Below are 15,867 nucleotides of genomic sequence, written 5' to 3' on the forward strand. Positions count from 1 at the left end.
AAGATTCCTTTCTATATAAAATTTCAAAATATAATCCATTGAATTAAAATACCAAACTTTTATATAGCAAAACAAATACATATCAGAAAAATTATTTAACAAATGAATGTACCAAAGAAGGACACCGAGGATTCATATCTGCATCATGACGATTTCCTCCCCAAAATACTGGCAATACTGATGAAGCTATACTTGCTTGAAATGCTGCTTTCCAGTTATCTGAAATGTATCGATGTTGTTCAATAAAACATAAGTGATATTCACTCTTTACATATATTCAAAACAATAAATGAAGAATATAAAAAACAAACCTGAAAAACAAGGGCTAAAATGCAAAAAGCTAATCTGCTCTTGGACTTGCCAGAAATACTGAATATGTACAGAAGATCTGCACAGGAGTAACCAGTTAAAATTCTATGCACAAAAATAGATGTGCAGGATGTCAAAAATAGCACACTTTATTTTTTAAATAAGTTTGTTATTATAATACAGGGTTTCTCAAAATGTGTTCCATGGAAGGTGAATAGGTGTTCTGCGAGAAGTTCTGGAATTTGTCATTTTAGTTTTCCAAGAATTTTTCATGAATAAATATTTTATAGTAGAAATATTCTGAGGAGAATAATATTCGTGAATATGTCGAAAAGCTCAGACCCAGAACACCTAATAACATCTGTGTATCGTTAATTTTCACACATCGAAACTTTTCAACATTTGGGAAAGGGAACACTACTGTTTATGATGGGTCATAAAAATTGCCTGCAAGCGGATTATAACAATGGGTGGCATATCTTCTGTTCTCAAAACTGAAGGAAATGACATCTGTGTAGCAAATGCCAGTGACCAAGCGGCATATTTTTAAACATGGAAATATTCATGAATTATCGTTAATTTTCACAGATTGAAATCTTTCAACAATCGGTAAAGAGAATACCGCTGTTTATGACTGATCATAAAAATTGTCTGCAAGCCGATTACAACAATGGGCGGCATGTTCGCAAAACTGAACGAAATAACATCTGTGTTGCAAATGTCAGTGACCAATCAGCAAGGAAGTATAAAGAAAATTTTTCCACTGAAATTGAAGATCAAGGTAGTCTGCATCCAGTTCTCAAATCTAGTAATATGAACACTTTTTTCGCAAGTTCGTATTGTAGGGTGAAAGTTTTGAAACCGTAGTACCATGATCTTTTAAAAGTAATAGACCTGCAGATTTAAATTTTAATATGAATAAGAGACAAGGGACTTTGTTTAATTTTTTTTATTAAGAAATCTCTTATTGAAGGTGTTTATGATGCAACAGATAGCGAGTCATCCACTGCCAGCCTACAAAGCGATCTCCAGGATGTACAAAAGGAAGGGGAAACTACCAGTACACAGGAGAAAAAGTCTGCATTCACTCCTAAGTACTTATAATATAAATTTTTGGTGATCAGAATAGGATATGTCAATGAAAATCAGCACAAATTAATTTAATGATGGTTTAATTGCTGTTTAATTAATTATTAATACATACATTACAAAATAACCAAGGTGTTCAGTGAAAATTTCAGGATTTGTGAAGTGTTCCGTTGTCGAAAAAGTTTGAGAAACCCTGTTATAATATAGGCATATTTTTCTACAAACATAAAAATTAAAGTTTTCTGTAATAACTATCCAAAATTAAAAGAATTATATTATTTATATATTATTCAATTAGATATAAAATGTAATAACTATTCAAAATTAAAAGAATTAAACTATTTATATATTATTCAATTAGATATAAAATATAATTTTAAATCCCACCTTTTCCATAAATATTCAATTTCTTGATGGTATCATCTGAAAGAAATTGCTTCAGAGTAGCATATAAGCCTGCAAAAACAGGAGGAACTGAAAAAGAAATAAATATGTAAACATACATACACATGTTTGTATGCAAACATGTGTATGTATGTATGTTTATTACACATTATATGCATGTATAATTACACATGTAATTATACATGCATATAAGAGCATGGAAAAAAATAAAAAATGAACTGCAGACAATCATAATAGCATTCATTATTATTAGTATTTTCTTGACCTCCATGGAGTAACAAGACTTATAGTAGAACGTCAACACTAGTCAATACAAAGTCTATCCTACTACTCCATAAACTCACCACACTTTCACCACCCTCTCAGAAAATATATTCTATACTCCTACCAATCTCCATGCAAAAAAAAAGTTACTTCTTTCCCTTTTACTTGCTACTTCCTTTTGAAACTAACAGGGATGGCCCCTTCTCCTTGATCCTTTCCCTTTATTCTACAATATGAAAAATCTCCAAAGTGTTGTTAATACAATAAACCCTTCAGCAGCTTAAATGTCTCAATCATATCCCTCCTTTTGTCTTGTATCTATATCTACTAAACTCTGCAGTCTGCATGCCCTCAGTCTATCCTCATAATCAAGATTATACATGCAAGTCCTGGTATCATTTATGTTATCTGTCTCTGCACCCCTGTCCAAGGCTACTACTTCATCTCCTTCAATCCTGATGACCAGATCTGAGCGCAGAAATCCAGATGTGGTCTGATCGAAGCTCTATACAAAGAGATCATCACCCTTTTATCTCTTGTAGTCAATGTCCTCCTCAATATTGCAGCAGTTCTCTGAGGCGTCTTCAAAACCTTTGCAATCTGTCTTATGAAACTCAAATTTATTATTATTATTATACAGTATCTCCATGGAGTCCTGAGACTCATCGTGGGAGACCCAAATATTTACTAACCACAATCTTACATAACTTTCATGGATGAACTGTAGTTCTCTGAATACTTGTCACAGATTGAAAAATTTCCTTGGCATCAATTTTATAAATCCCCTTTAATATGTTAAAAGTTTTTATCATGTCTCCTCTTTTCTACTTATCAACTAAACTTTATAACCCAAACCTTCAACCTATCCTCACAGGGAGCATTCCTCATCTCTGAATCTTCTCTACCATCTCCTCATCCCTAAGAAACCCAGATGACCAAATCTATGCTCAGCAGCTGTCAAAATGTGGCCAAATCATAGCCTTATAAAGAGGGATAATAACTTCTCTATCTTTACTTGTTAGCATGTTTTTCAACATCCAAGTAACTCTTTGAATCATTTTTATCAACTTTTGCAATATGCCCTCTGAATTTCAATTTTCTGTTTATCATTATCCCCCAAGTCCCTAACCTCATCAATTTCCTGCAGTTCTTCTTCTCTCTTCAATCACCCATGTGGATGATGAGGCTGAATGAACTCTTTCCACTTCTGCTTGTCCCTGGAAAGTCCAAACAATTGTGTCCAGTTTGGTATCACTTGCTGATTTGGTTTTCAGGCCTCTTTTATTTTGTCTATTCATCTAATTCTGGGCCACCCTTTGGATCTTTTACCTTCCATCGTTGTATACAGGGCTTTAGTTGGTAATCTTTCTGTTCCCATTCTGGTCACATGGTCAAACCACTGCAGTCTTCTTTCTTGGATTTTGTCTATTATTGTTATTTCTTGTTTTAGTTGTTTCCTAATGTCTTCATTTCATAGTCTATCTAGCAGAGATTATTATTATTATTATTATTTGACACCTCCAAGGAATCCCAAGCCTCATCGAGGGAGGGCACCTACTCTACAACTCTCCATCTCCACCACTCAACCTCATCCACAAACCACCTCATCTACACCAATGCCATCTACTGTCCACCATCACCACTATTATTTTCACAGACAATCACAAATATCCATGCCCACGGCAGGATTTGAACCTGCAGCCTTTTGGCTTGAGAGCAGATACATTAACCACTCGATTAACCAGCTGGCACTCTAAGTAAGTAAGATACTCTAAGTAATCTTCTTAGCCAACCCATTTCAATAGTTAATAATTTTTTCTCTTCAGCTTTTTTGAGATTCCAGCATTCACTTCCACAGAGAAATACTGGGAGGATCATTGTCTCATAGATTCTTACTTTTGCTACTTGTTTGGTGTCTCTTTACTTCCATATTTTATTAAGTCATCCAAAAGTTTGGGATGATTGGCTAATTTGTCTGTTTATATCTTTTGTAATTTCACCATTGTACTCAATTACTCCTCCGAGGTAGGTGAAGTTTTCTACCTGCTCTAGATTGTTACTATCAATTTCAATTTTCAGATTGGGCATAATTTTTGTGTCTATATTTAGGTTTAATCCAAATTTCATACATTCTTCCTCTATCAGAAATTCGTTGTAGATCTTCTTCCGTGCTTGTAAGTAATGCAATGTCTTCTGCAAATTTTAAGTTTGTTATATTTTTCCCATATATTTTGATTCCGGGATCTTCTTCATTTAAGATCTTACTGGTTGCTTCTTCCAGTGTAAGATTAAACAGGTCTGGTGACAGATTGCATCCCTGTCTTACTCGACTCTCTGTGTGGAACCAGTTGGTTAAGGTGTCATCCACTTGTACTGCACTTTCAGATTTCTCATATTGATTCTTTATTATTCTTATAGTTCTGTTGGGAATTCCAAATTCTTTCATAGTTTCCCATAGTTCTCTTCTAGAGATTGAATCAAATGCCTGACGAAAGTCTATGAAATTTATATAGCAACTTTGGTTGTACTCTGGTGTCTTTTCTATTAGCTGTCTTAAGGTGAATAATTGATCAATTGTGCTTTGTCCTGGTCTGAAACCTGCTTATTCTTCTCCTAATGCTAGTTCTATGTAAATGGCTTAATTTGTTTTTGGAGTACTTTCATAAAAACCTTACTTGGAATACTGAAGAGGCTAATGCCTCTGTAATTATTGCATTCTGTTTTATCTCCTTTTTTGTATATAGGAATTATAACTCATTTGGTCCAATCAGTAGGTATTGCTTCATTTTTGTAGATCCTTTCAAATAATGTTTTTAATGGTTCCAGAAGTTGTTTCTTTCCTTCTTTTAAGAATTTTGCATGTATCTGATCAATACCTGGTGCTTTCCTAGTTTTAATTTTATCTATGCTGTGTGCTATTATTTCTTTAGTAAAGATATTTGTTTCTTCTTCTTCCATTTCAGTGACTGAAATAATAACATCCTGAGAGCTGTTTTTATTATATAAGTCTCTAAAGTATTCTTCCCATCTGACCATTCTTTTTGTTTTACTTTCAATTAGTTGTCCCTCTTTGTTTTTGATAATTATCATTTTTGTTGTCCGTGTCTTACTAATTTGATCTATTTGTTTATATAGTCCATGGAGGTTGTTTGCTTTTGATAGCTTCTCTGCCATTTTGCATTTTTCTTCTAGCCAGTTATTCTTGCCTCTTTTACTTACTTTTCTAATTTCTTTGGTAAATCTATTATATTCGTTTCTGTTATAGTTCTGTTTTAATTTCATGCTTTTCCTTTGGTCACTTAACGTTTTTACCTCATTCGAGATCCAATCCTTTTTACTTTCTCTTTCTGTGTAACCTATTGTATTTTCTGCTGATTTTAATATTTTTCCTTTAATTTGCACCAATGTTTTTCGATGCTTATATTCTGTTTTGGTAGTTCCTTCAGGTTTTTATCCAGTTCTAGTTGATATTTTCTTGGAATATTATTGTCTTGCAGTTTATTTACATTCAGTCTCCTTTTGATTCTAAAAGTCCTTTCAGAAGTTTGCTAGCGCTAGTTTATGGTCTGATACACAGTCTGCAGCAAAGGATCTGGAATTTAGGATAATTGATTTACATAGTTGGTTTACAATAATATAGTCGATCATATTCTTAGTGTGTCCATCTGGTGATATCCATGTCCATTTTCTTTGGGGTTATTGTTGTTTAAAGAGAGTGTTGGTTATTGTTAGTCTATTATTTGAGCAGAAGTTTCGCAGTCTTTTGCCACATTCATTGCTTTCTCCACACCCAAACTGTCCAATTACTCTTGGCCAGGTATCCCAAGTTCTTTGCCCACTTTTGCACTTAAGTCCCCTATTACAATTAGGAGATCTTGATTTGATGTCTGCTGTACTACTTTTTGCAGATCTGTATAGAACCCCTCAATGTCTTCTTCTGATAATGTTGAGGTTGGTGAGTATACTTGAATAATAGTCACATCAATTGTGATCCAATTGATGTTTTAAATCTTGCTTTAATTATCCTAGGTGAGATAGGATTTTAAGACAATAGAGAGTTTTGAGCCTTTGATTTTAATATGAGTGCTACTCCCTCTTGGTGTTTATTGTCTTCCCTGTCTGATGTTAAAAGTTTGTACTGTCCATGGTGAAATTCTCCTTTTCCAGTCCATCTGGTTTCGCAGAGTCCAATCACTTAGTGGGTGTGACCCTTGTATGGCCAAGCTACAGTCGAGCTGGAATGCATCTTTAGATTGGTTAGAGTTCATTCAGTTTCAATGGTTAAGTTTTGTCAAGTGTCAATCACCACTCCTTGACCTAAATTCAGCCACTCCTAACATGGAGTACAGAAGCTGTTTGCAGCCGATTCACTGAATACAGTCACTGCTTGAGATCACCATATCTGGCTACCCTCACTTAGTTGAGCCTGTGGATCGACACAGTTTACCGGAGTAGCTTCTGGAGCCATAAGTGAGAGTTGGGTATCCTGTGAGAACCAATCCAGCTGAACCACAATTATGTGCGACCGTCCAAGTGGAGAGGTACTATCTCTCCTCGACTCCCCATACATCCCCAATCCTACAATTCAGTATGATCAATATGATACATAGTATGCAACCTTTTCAATCTGAAGTGCATAGCCTTACATTTTGCAACATTAAATTGACAACCATTATCCTCTGTCCACAATGGCAATTTATTTAAATTATCCTGCAGGATATCTCACATCACCATTATCAACTACTGCTCTCCCCAGTTTTACATTATCAGCAAACAACTGAATATCCCCTCTTAAATCATTCTCTATATCACTGATATACCAATCAAAGAGTAATGGCCCTAGTACAGAACCCTGAGGTACTCCACTAGTCACCTTCATTCTGATAGATTCCACTCCACCATATACTACTTTCTGGTGTCTATCTGTCATGGTACTATCTTCATATCCATTCCCATTTGCTCCAACTTTTGTAATAGTTTTCAATGTGGTATTTTGTCAAATACCTTTGCAAAGTCTAGCAATATAATAGGTAAAGGAAATGGCTACATCATTTCCTTTATCCAGATCTGCTTTATACAAACCTACCCTTTACAAATCTGTCTGTGCTGCCCACTATAGAGTAATGCATCCCTATCTGCCCAATATTAGATTTTACCATTAACCAACTTTTCTAATACTTTAACAACCACTCCTGATATATTAATTGGTCTGTAGTTTGCTACCTCTGTCTTAGAGTTGCTTTTATGCAATGGAACTATCTTACCCTCTTTCTACTCCCCTGGAACCCTGGTAGAGCTGAGACTTTGAATGAATAACTTCATCAGAGGCAATGCCAATTCTCTTGAACATTCACACAGTGCACAGCCCGATATGCCATCCAGTTTCACTGCTGTGTTTACATTCATATTTTTCAATATGTTGAACACCTCCTCTTCATTTACGTCAATTTTGATATGCATCTTTGTTACATCAGCAACTGCAAAATCTCCACCTGGATCCAAAATCTCCATCTTTGCAAAATGATCACTAAGCAGCTCAACTATTTCTTTTGCCTCTGTCACCTTTCTACCAAGAGCATTGTTTTAAGTCATCCTAAAATAGTCATTTTGCCTCTTACGTTTGCTACATAACAAAAAAAAAAAAACTCTTAGGTTTACTTTGGCCTGCTTAGCTAATTTTCTCTCATAATCTGATTTGGTCCTTCTTACCAAACTAGTCACCCTTCTTGCTTGCACTTTGTACTACTTATTAGTATGCTGATCTCCTTTTTCTTTATATTCCTTCCACAGTGGTTTTTTTTTTTGCAGCTTTTGCTTTATATCTCTACTCATCCCCTTAATTCCCACTTGGTTTGTCCTTCTGACCTTGGGTATGCATAGTCTGATACTGCTTCTCGCAAACAATCTCTGACAACTTTCCATGCACTACTGACATTCTTTCTTTGTACCTTCTCAAGCCGTGTCACTGCTCCAAGATGAATCCTAAGTCTGCCATAATTACCAGCTTTATAGTTCAACATAAATCCTTTGTTCACAGAGAATGACCATGCAGTCTTGTTCTGGCAACTTCCCAGAACAAGACTGCATGGTCACCCCCCCCCCCCCTCAGTTGGAGGCAGAGTGTCTACTTTGGTTATGGATATATCTTTTGATGCTATTATCAGATTCAACATTCTCAAATCCCTTGTCCCCCTCTATAACATGTTGTTTCATGTAATTATCCTTTAGCAACTATATAAATTCCACTTCCATCTTGCTATGCCCCCCCTTTCCTCCCTTTAATCTATGTCCAAAAGTTAGTCTCCCATAATAATTGTTCGACCTGCACTCATTGCTAATATGCCAATACATGGCATCTACATCTTCTTGTGGATCTCCTAGTCTATAGCAGTATCCAACAATATATTCTAATCCATTGGCCTCTATCTCACACCAAACAGTCTCAAATGAACCATTTCTTGTAGAAATGGTTCATTTGAAAATCCTCTTTAACTTTTAATTTTGTTGGTTGTAATTCTTCAGCTATCATCAGCAATATTCCACCTCCTATTCTGATTCCTCTATCCTCCCTGAAAATATAATATCCTTTGCATTCCATCCCTGTAACGATATCATTTTCTATCAACCAGGTCTCACTGGTGCCTATAATTTTTGACCAAATCGAGCTGACCAATGCCAAAAATTCCTCTCCCTTATTCCAGATACTTCTTGCATTTGTGTACATGCATTTTAATCTCCCCTTGTAACCACAATTATCCTTGTGTAATTATCAACCCATTTGAATCGGAAACTTGTAAAATCGCTTTCAGCACTGCATAATCATTTCTGCACACAATCAGTTATCACAGGGGTGGCCAGACATATGCTTGATTGCATCCTCCATAATATCTCTGGTTTCCCTGGTTTTGCACTTCGAAAATCTCATTAAACAACACTTTCTCCAAACATCTAACTCCAAAAGCATTTAAATGTAGTCCATTAGGCATATGCAAGTCTTTTTTGTCCATCAATTCACTCCATACATCAATAATCAAACCTGTCCTATCATACTGAGGCAGCAGTCACAATTTTTACTTCTTACTCTTCATTTTTGCTTTTTGCAACAACTTTTTCATATCTCTCCTTTCAAATCACTTGTTCCTGCCATAACAATCATCTTTTTCACTTCTCCCTTCTGAAATTAACAGTCACTAACATCATGATTTTTGCACCTGGGAAACATGCTTTTATCACTTGCTCATTAAGTATACTCATACCACTTATCAACGAATCTCTACACAATACTGTATCCTTATTTGCAGTTTCTTGCACTTTCATACTTTCTGAATTCGCATTTCCTTTCATTCTCCCACTTTCTTTACCGCATGATGATTTGTTTATCCATTTGTTGCCGGCCTGGTTGGCCAAGTGGTTAGTGTATCCGCTCTCCAGCCAAAAGGCTGCGGGTTCGAATTCCACCGTGGGCATGGATGTTCGTGATTGTCTGTGACAGTACTAGTGGTGGTAGTCAGCAGTAGATGGCGTTAGTGTTAGAGGATGAAGGTTGGTGCAGTAGTGAGACGAAGGGTTGTAGAGTAGATGCCCTCCCTCGATGAGTCTTTGGACTCCCTGGAGATGTGATATAATAATAATTCGTTGTAGTTCCTGTTTTGTCCTTTGAAGGATGCAATGCAAACATGCTATTTTAATTCTTACCATCACTTCATCAGCCACTTCTTTAATACTCTCATTCTGAGCACTATCATTCACTACTTCCACATTTGTGAAGACTACTTTCAGTATTTTTCTTTACATCATCAACATTCATCAATTCATTTTCCTGCTTTCTACATGACACACACATTTCTTGAACTGGCACATGAAACATTTAAGACAAATACTCTTTCCATTCACACTTTTGTACCACAACCTATTCAGTCTTGGCAATGCATACATAGCACATACACTACATTGTACAAGATCTCTCATGCTAAACTCGGCTGCCATTTTCCTTGTACACATCGGTACACATGTATTAAAATGTTTCTAAAACAATATCCTGTATTAAATTTCACGAACAACAGACACACTCAACTTTACAGTCCAAACTATGTAAGATATAACAAAAAATAATTACTAAGATTACTAATATTCACTAAAATAAAAGACATCTGTAGAACATGTGCAATGCACAGCTTTTTCTCTGCTTTTTCTCATCAATATTCATATCTTTTCCTTGTTTGCCAATTTCCATAAACAATCGCCCAAAGATCCCTTGCTTCCTCCACTTCTTCCACTATAACTCCATCAAGTGAGTATGAAGTATCCCATCTGTGGATCCCAAATTTCAAATCTCATTTCTCCCAATTTTCAAATAAAAATGAATTCAAATGAAATAAGTCAACACATTATAACTCTTGTTATTAAATGCCAATTTCACTGAATTTCATCAAGGTAGGAAGAATTATTATTTTTGTTTTGAACCATTTCATTAGTATGAAACAGCCATGATGAGAAAAATGTTATCTTTCATCAATTAGTCTTGAACCTGACTGCTTAAAGAATAAAAGATTCTGCAATATTTCATTCACATAAAAAAATAAGTAAATAAAATAATACAGTTTAAAGATGTTCAGCGTTGCATTCTGATTGTAAAAGCAACATCACTAGCTCAGAAGAACGAGCCCTGTTTAATTTAAGAAAGAGCAAGGAAATCATTATCATTAAAGCAGACAAAGGTGATGCAATGGTTATCATGTCAAAGATTTCGCTACTGTTTTTAGACTCGGCCACTTATGCATCATAATCCATACCACGCTTTGGCCAATCATGAAGAAACCAATGATCTTTTATGCAAGATTCTCATCTGGCCTACAGATTTAAAGAAAAAAAAGGTTGAAATCCATGCATCCATTAATCCCGTGCCTTTACAGAGTACTGAAAAGTACACAAGGCCAGTACTCCTTTTCCACCAATAGTGAACAGAATTAGCTTACCTACATATTTTTTATCCAAGCACCTTTCAAATCTATTAAAGAACCATATTCAACACCTCTGCACTCACTGTCCTGAAACTATTTGAAATTTCCATCATGCCACGAGCATCCTACATAGTGTATCTTTTCCTTGTTCACTAGTCCTTGCAGATGATGTCCTAGAGCTTATTGAGGATCTGTTGCCTCCTGCTACCTCTCAGCCACTCAAACATTGTCTCCACTCTAATTACTTCAGATAGAAAGGACACATTTGGTAAAAACTCGTATACAGAATTGGACAAATGAAGGAATATTATTTATAAAGGCTAGCAGAGATTTGTTAAAGGACACTCTTGTTTTAGTAATCTGGTTATTATTATTATTACGTGACACCTCCAGGGAGTTCAAGGACTCATCGAGGGAGGACACCTACTGTACATCTCTCTGTCTCCACCACTCAATCCACCAACTAAAACTAACCGCAACTACATTAATGCCATCAACCACCCCATCACCACCACTAGTACTTCCACAGACTCACAAACATCCATGCCCAAGGCGGGATTCAAACCCGCAGCCTTTTGGCTGGAGAGCGGATACGTTAACTGCTTGGCCAACCAGGCTGGCAATATGGATATGTTGCTGACGAAAGAAGTTAGCAAATATGGTATTAACTTGCAAAGCCAAAAAAGAACAAAATAAACTAAATACAGTAATCTCTCAATTATCTAACCACAGAGAGAAATCAATTTGACTGTTGGATAATGAAGTGCTGGTAAATTTACAATACCATTACATAGTGCTATACTAGAAGTCAGCCGAGATACTAACCAATTTATAGGTCGGTTACTTGAAGGTTCAGATATATAAAGGTTGGATTAACAAGAGCAGTTGATGAGAATAAGGCATACATTGTCATTTTTTTTTTTTTTTTTGGATTTTTCCAACGCATCTGAAGGGTGCCACATGACAAGTTGATTTTTGAGTAATATCATATGGGTTTGTATAACAATTTAATAGATTGGATTGGTGATTGGCTCTGATAGATATCAAAGAATTGTATATGGAGAACAGTAGTAGGAAGGTTACAAGTGGAGTTTCACTGGATTCAGCTCTGGGACTATTGCTGTCCGATCCTTATGCCAATATTATTGTCAATGGATTACAGGGAGATCTTTAGTTGTTTGCAGATGATGTGAGGCTTGGGGGGTTATTAGTAATAGTACTGAAGTTCTGGCTTTCCAAGAGGATTATTCGAATCCTCTTGAAACTTATTCAAAGCTGAATGTGGGCAAATGAATGGGGATGTCAGTTTAATTTAATGCAAGGATTTAAAATTTGGTATCCGCAGATGAGATGTTTCATACTCACTTGGTGGAGTTATACTGAAAGTAGAGAAAGTAAGGGATCTTGGGGTGACTGCGGATATAAATCTGAAGTTCTGAGGACATACTGCAAAGGGTGTCAAGATATCTCAGAGAACTGCAGCAATGTGGAGGAGAACATTGGCAACGACAGATAAACGAAACGTGTGCAGGTCCAACTGTATAAAGCTTTGATCAGACCACATCTGGATTTCTGTACTCAGATATGCTCAAATCAATTTGAAGGGTATGAAGTAACCTTGGAGAAAGTGCAGAGATGGATAACAAAAACAATATCAGGACCATACAATGTTGATTACAAGGGGGAGACTGAGGACATGTAGACTGCATCATTTAGTGAACAGAAAGTAAAGCAGAGATATTATTATTATTATTATTATTATTCAGGCCTCCATGGAGTCAAAAGACTTATCGTGGGAGGTCCTTCCTAAGAACATAAAGTCTGTCAAGACTCATCGAGGGGAGGTCCCCCCTAAGAAACACAGTCTATCATACCACTCCTTAAACTCATTGACGGTTCTCGCTCTCACCACTCCATCAGGCAATGCATTCCATGGTTCAACCACCCTCCACGCAGAGAAACCAGTCCTCACCCTCTTGCTCACAGTTTCCTTTCCTAACTTCCAGGGATGGCCTCTTGTCATCACTCCTTCCCGCTGTTCAACTAAGTGAAAGAACTCCCCAGTGTCAACTCTGTAACCACCTCTCAACAGTTTAAAAGTCTCAATCATATCACCTCTCCTTCTTCTATCCACCAAACTCTGCAGTCCACATTCCCTCAGCCGATCCTCATAACTATCCTTGTACAGTCCTGAAACCATCTTTGTCATCCATCTTGGTATCCTTTCCACAGTTAATTTATCCCCTTCAAATCCTGGAGATCAAATCTGAGAACAATAGTCCAAGTGTGGTCTGATCAGAGACTTATACAACGGAATGATAACCCTCTTATCTCTGCAGGTCAGTGTCCTTCTCATAATTGCAGCAATCCTCTGTGTTACCTTTACCACCTCTGCAATATGTCCACTGAATTTCAGATTTCTAACAATCATCAACCCCAGATCTCTTGTCTCCCCTACTTCTCCAGCATAGCTACTCCAATAGAGCATGCAACGTCCCATCGACGTGTCCCAGACCTGAAGACCTTACATTTTGCTGCATTAAACTGACATCCCCATTCATTTACCCATCTATCTAGCTTATTCAAATCCTCTTGCAGGGCTACCACATCTGCACTATTACTAATAATCCTTCCCAGCTTCGCATCATCTGCAAACAACTGAATATCCCCTTGCAATCCACTGGCAATGTCATTGATATAAAGGTTAAACAATATAGGTCCTAGTACCGAGCCTTGTGGGATCCCACTTGTAACCCTCTGCCTCCTTGAAACTGCTCCATCATACAGAACTCTCTGATACCTATCAGATAGGCAATCCTGAGTCAAGTTGACCAATCTGACATCCAGACCCATGTGCTGGAACTTAAATATCAGCTTATCATGTGGCACCCTGTCAAATGCCTTCGCTAAGTCTAAGAAAATTGCAGTATATGCCTTTCCCTCATCTAATGTTCTTGTAACTTTATTATAAAAGGCTAGCATCTTGCTAAAACAACAGTGCCCTTTCACAAATCCATGTTGACTCTCACAGATAACATTACCCTCATCTGCCCAATGCTGTATACAGTCCCTCACTACTTTCTCCAAGATCTTAACAACTAGTGATGACACACAAACTGGTCTATAATTAGACACTTCCAGTCTGCTACCACCCTTATGTAATGGCACTATCTTACCTTCCTTCCATTCCCTGGGCATCTTGGCCGAAGCGAGACTGATCGAGACATTTAAGCTGTTGAAGGGTTATTATCAAATTAACACTGAGGAGATTTTTCATATGGTAGAAAGAGAAAGTAGAAGGAGAGAAAGGAGCAAGAACAAGAGGCCTGGAAGTTGCTAAAGAAGGTGGTAAATAAAAGGGTAAGAAGTAAGTTTTTTGCATGGAGAGTGGTAGAAGCATGGAATGATTGCCTGAGAGGGGTTATGAACATGCAGACTGTGGATGATTTTAAGAGATGGTATGATAGAATTTGTCTTGACCAGTGTTGAACACTCATGATGAGTCCTGTGACTTCATGGAAGTCAGGAAAATAATGATAATAATTCTAATAGTTCCTACATAGCCTTGTTTAGTAATGTTTTAGTTTATGTTTATTGACTTTACATTTATTTTTATATATTTACCCAGAAAGAGTCACAAGATTTAGTGCCCAAACTGGTAGGCTCTTTTACTAGAGATATTTATGACCAATTAAAAATATTAATCAGTTCACCTAGAGTGCGTTTCTGTGGGTAGTTCCATCTGCTATCCCAGAATTAAATACCTGTTTTTGCTAGCCTCTCCTCATCTTATTCTGTTCAAAATTCATACCATTTTAGATCAGCATTACACACATGTTCTTAAATGCCACTAATGTGAAATTCTTTTTTTAATATCTTCAAATTTTGAATATAATTCTACTATTGTTGTTCCCTCTCCTAATGTTTCTCAGAAAACTCACATGTGCATGGTTTCTAGTCTTTGATCAATTGTTTAACTCAGATCCATAATTTAAGCCTTGTTAAACTAGTTAGTTTAGTGTTTTGGCTAATTTCTTTCTTATTGTATAAAATTATTCAATTCAACTGACTCTCCACCATACTAGCATGTTTATTCTATTATTTACCTTCAAATTAAATTTGTTATCTTCACTAAAAGTAGTGTCTAAACAGCTGAAGTACTTTACTTATTCTATACTTCCAATCTTTGCAATCAGCAACTTCATCAGCTGTGAGACCAGACTTTTCTGCTACAGAGCTTCAGCAAGTCCCTCTGCCTATCTTGCAAGATTTAATTGATCTACTTTTTTTTTTTACCAAATACATACCATTGTAGCTTCATCGGTCAGGAACAGTGCTCATTCCAAAGAAGAAAGATGCACTTGTACACTCTATTGTCCAATTACAGTTTTTCCTGTTCTCTTATGTCTCTTTCATAAAGTGTCAGCTAAATGTCTTCAGTCACATCCAACATGATTTGAGGCAGAGAGCCTTCATCCCTGCAGATGGCTGAACTGAGAATATCTTCATTCTTTCCTTTCTTCTCCCTGAATCCTAACACCAACTTTAGCCTCTCTTTATGGCATCCGTGAACCTCCAGAAGGCCTCTAACAATATCTTCCTTCAAGCTATACTTCGAATACTGTCTATTACAGGATGACCTCATCCATGTATGAGAGATTTACTCTGCAAATTCCCATACTATCACCATAGGATCCAGATCAACGTCCATCTCAGCTTATAGGTGTACACCAAGACGACCTCTCTCTCATACACACCTATTTTCTTCATTTGTCTCACTGACAAGTTTTTCATTCTTTTTCAATCCATGTTGCTGCTTTCTCATGACACATCCACTGTT

At 36.6% G+C, this 15,867-nt stretch overlaps 1 protein-coding gene across 1 annotated transcript in view; it reads right to left on the reverse strand.

Moving 5' to 3' along the window:
- Nucleotides 1-15,867, reverse strand: part of LOC150104507 (SEC14-like protein 2) — a 145,869-nt gene that overhangs the window by 13,570 nt on the left and 116,432 nt on the right. The window contains exons 5-6 of the mRNA XM_090395570.1: nucleotides 1,786-1,872; nucleotides 113-219 (exon numbers count right to left, since the gene is read on the reverse strand). Coding sequence (XP_090251696.1) covers nucleotides 113-219; nucleotides 1,786-1,872 — 194 coding nt within the window. The remainder of the gene's footprint in view (nucleotides 1-112; nucleotides 220-1,785; nucleotides 1,873-15,867) is intronic.

This window comes from Typopeltis vanoorti, chromosome 7, assembly GCF_054136105.1.
Source record: "Typopeltis vanoorti isolate ZY-2024b chromosome 7, IOZ_Tvanoo_1.0, whole genome shotgun sequence".
In the NCBI taxonomy this organism is placed as follows: domain Eukaryota; kingdom Metazoa; phylum Arthropoda; class Arachnida; order Uropygi; family Thelyphonidae; genus Typopeltis; species Typopeltis vanoorti.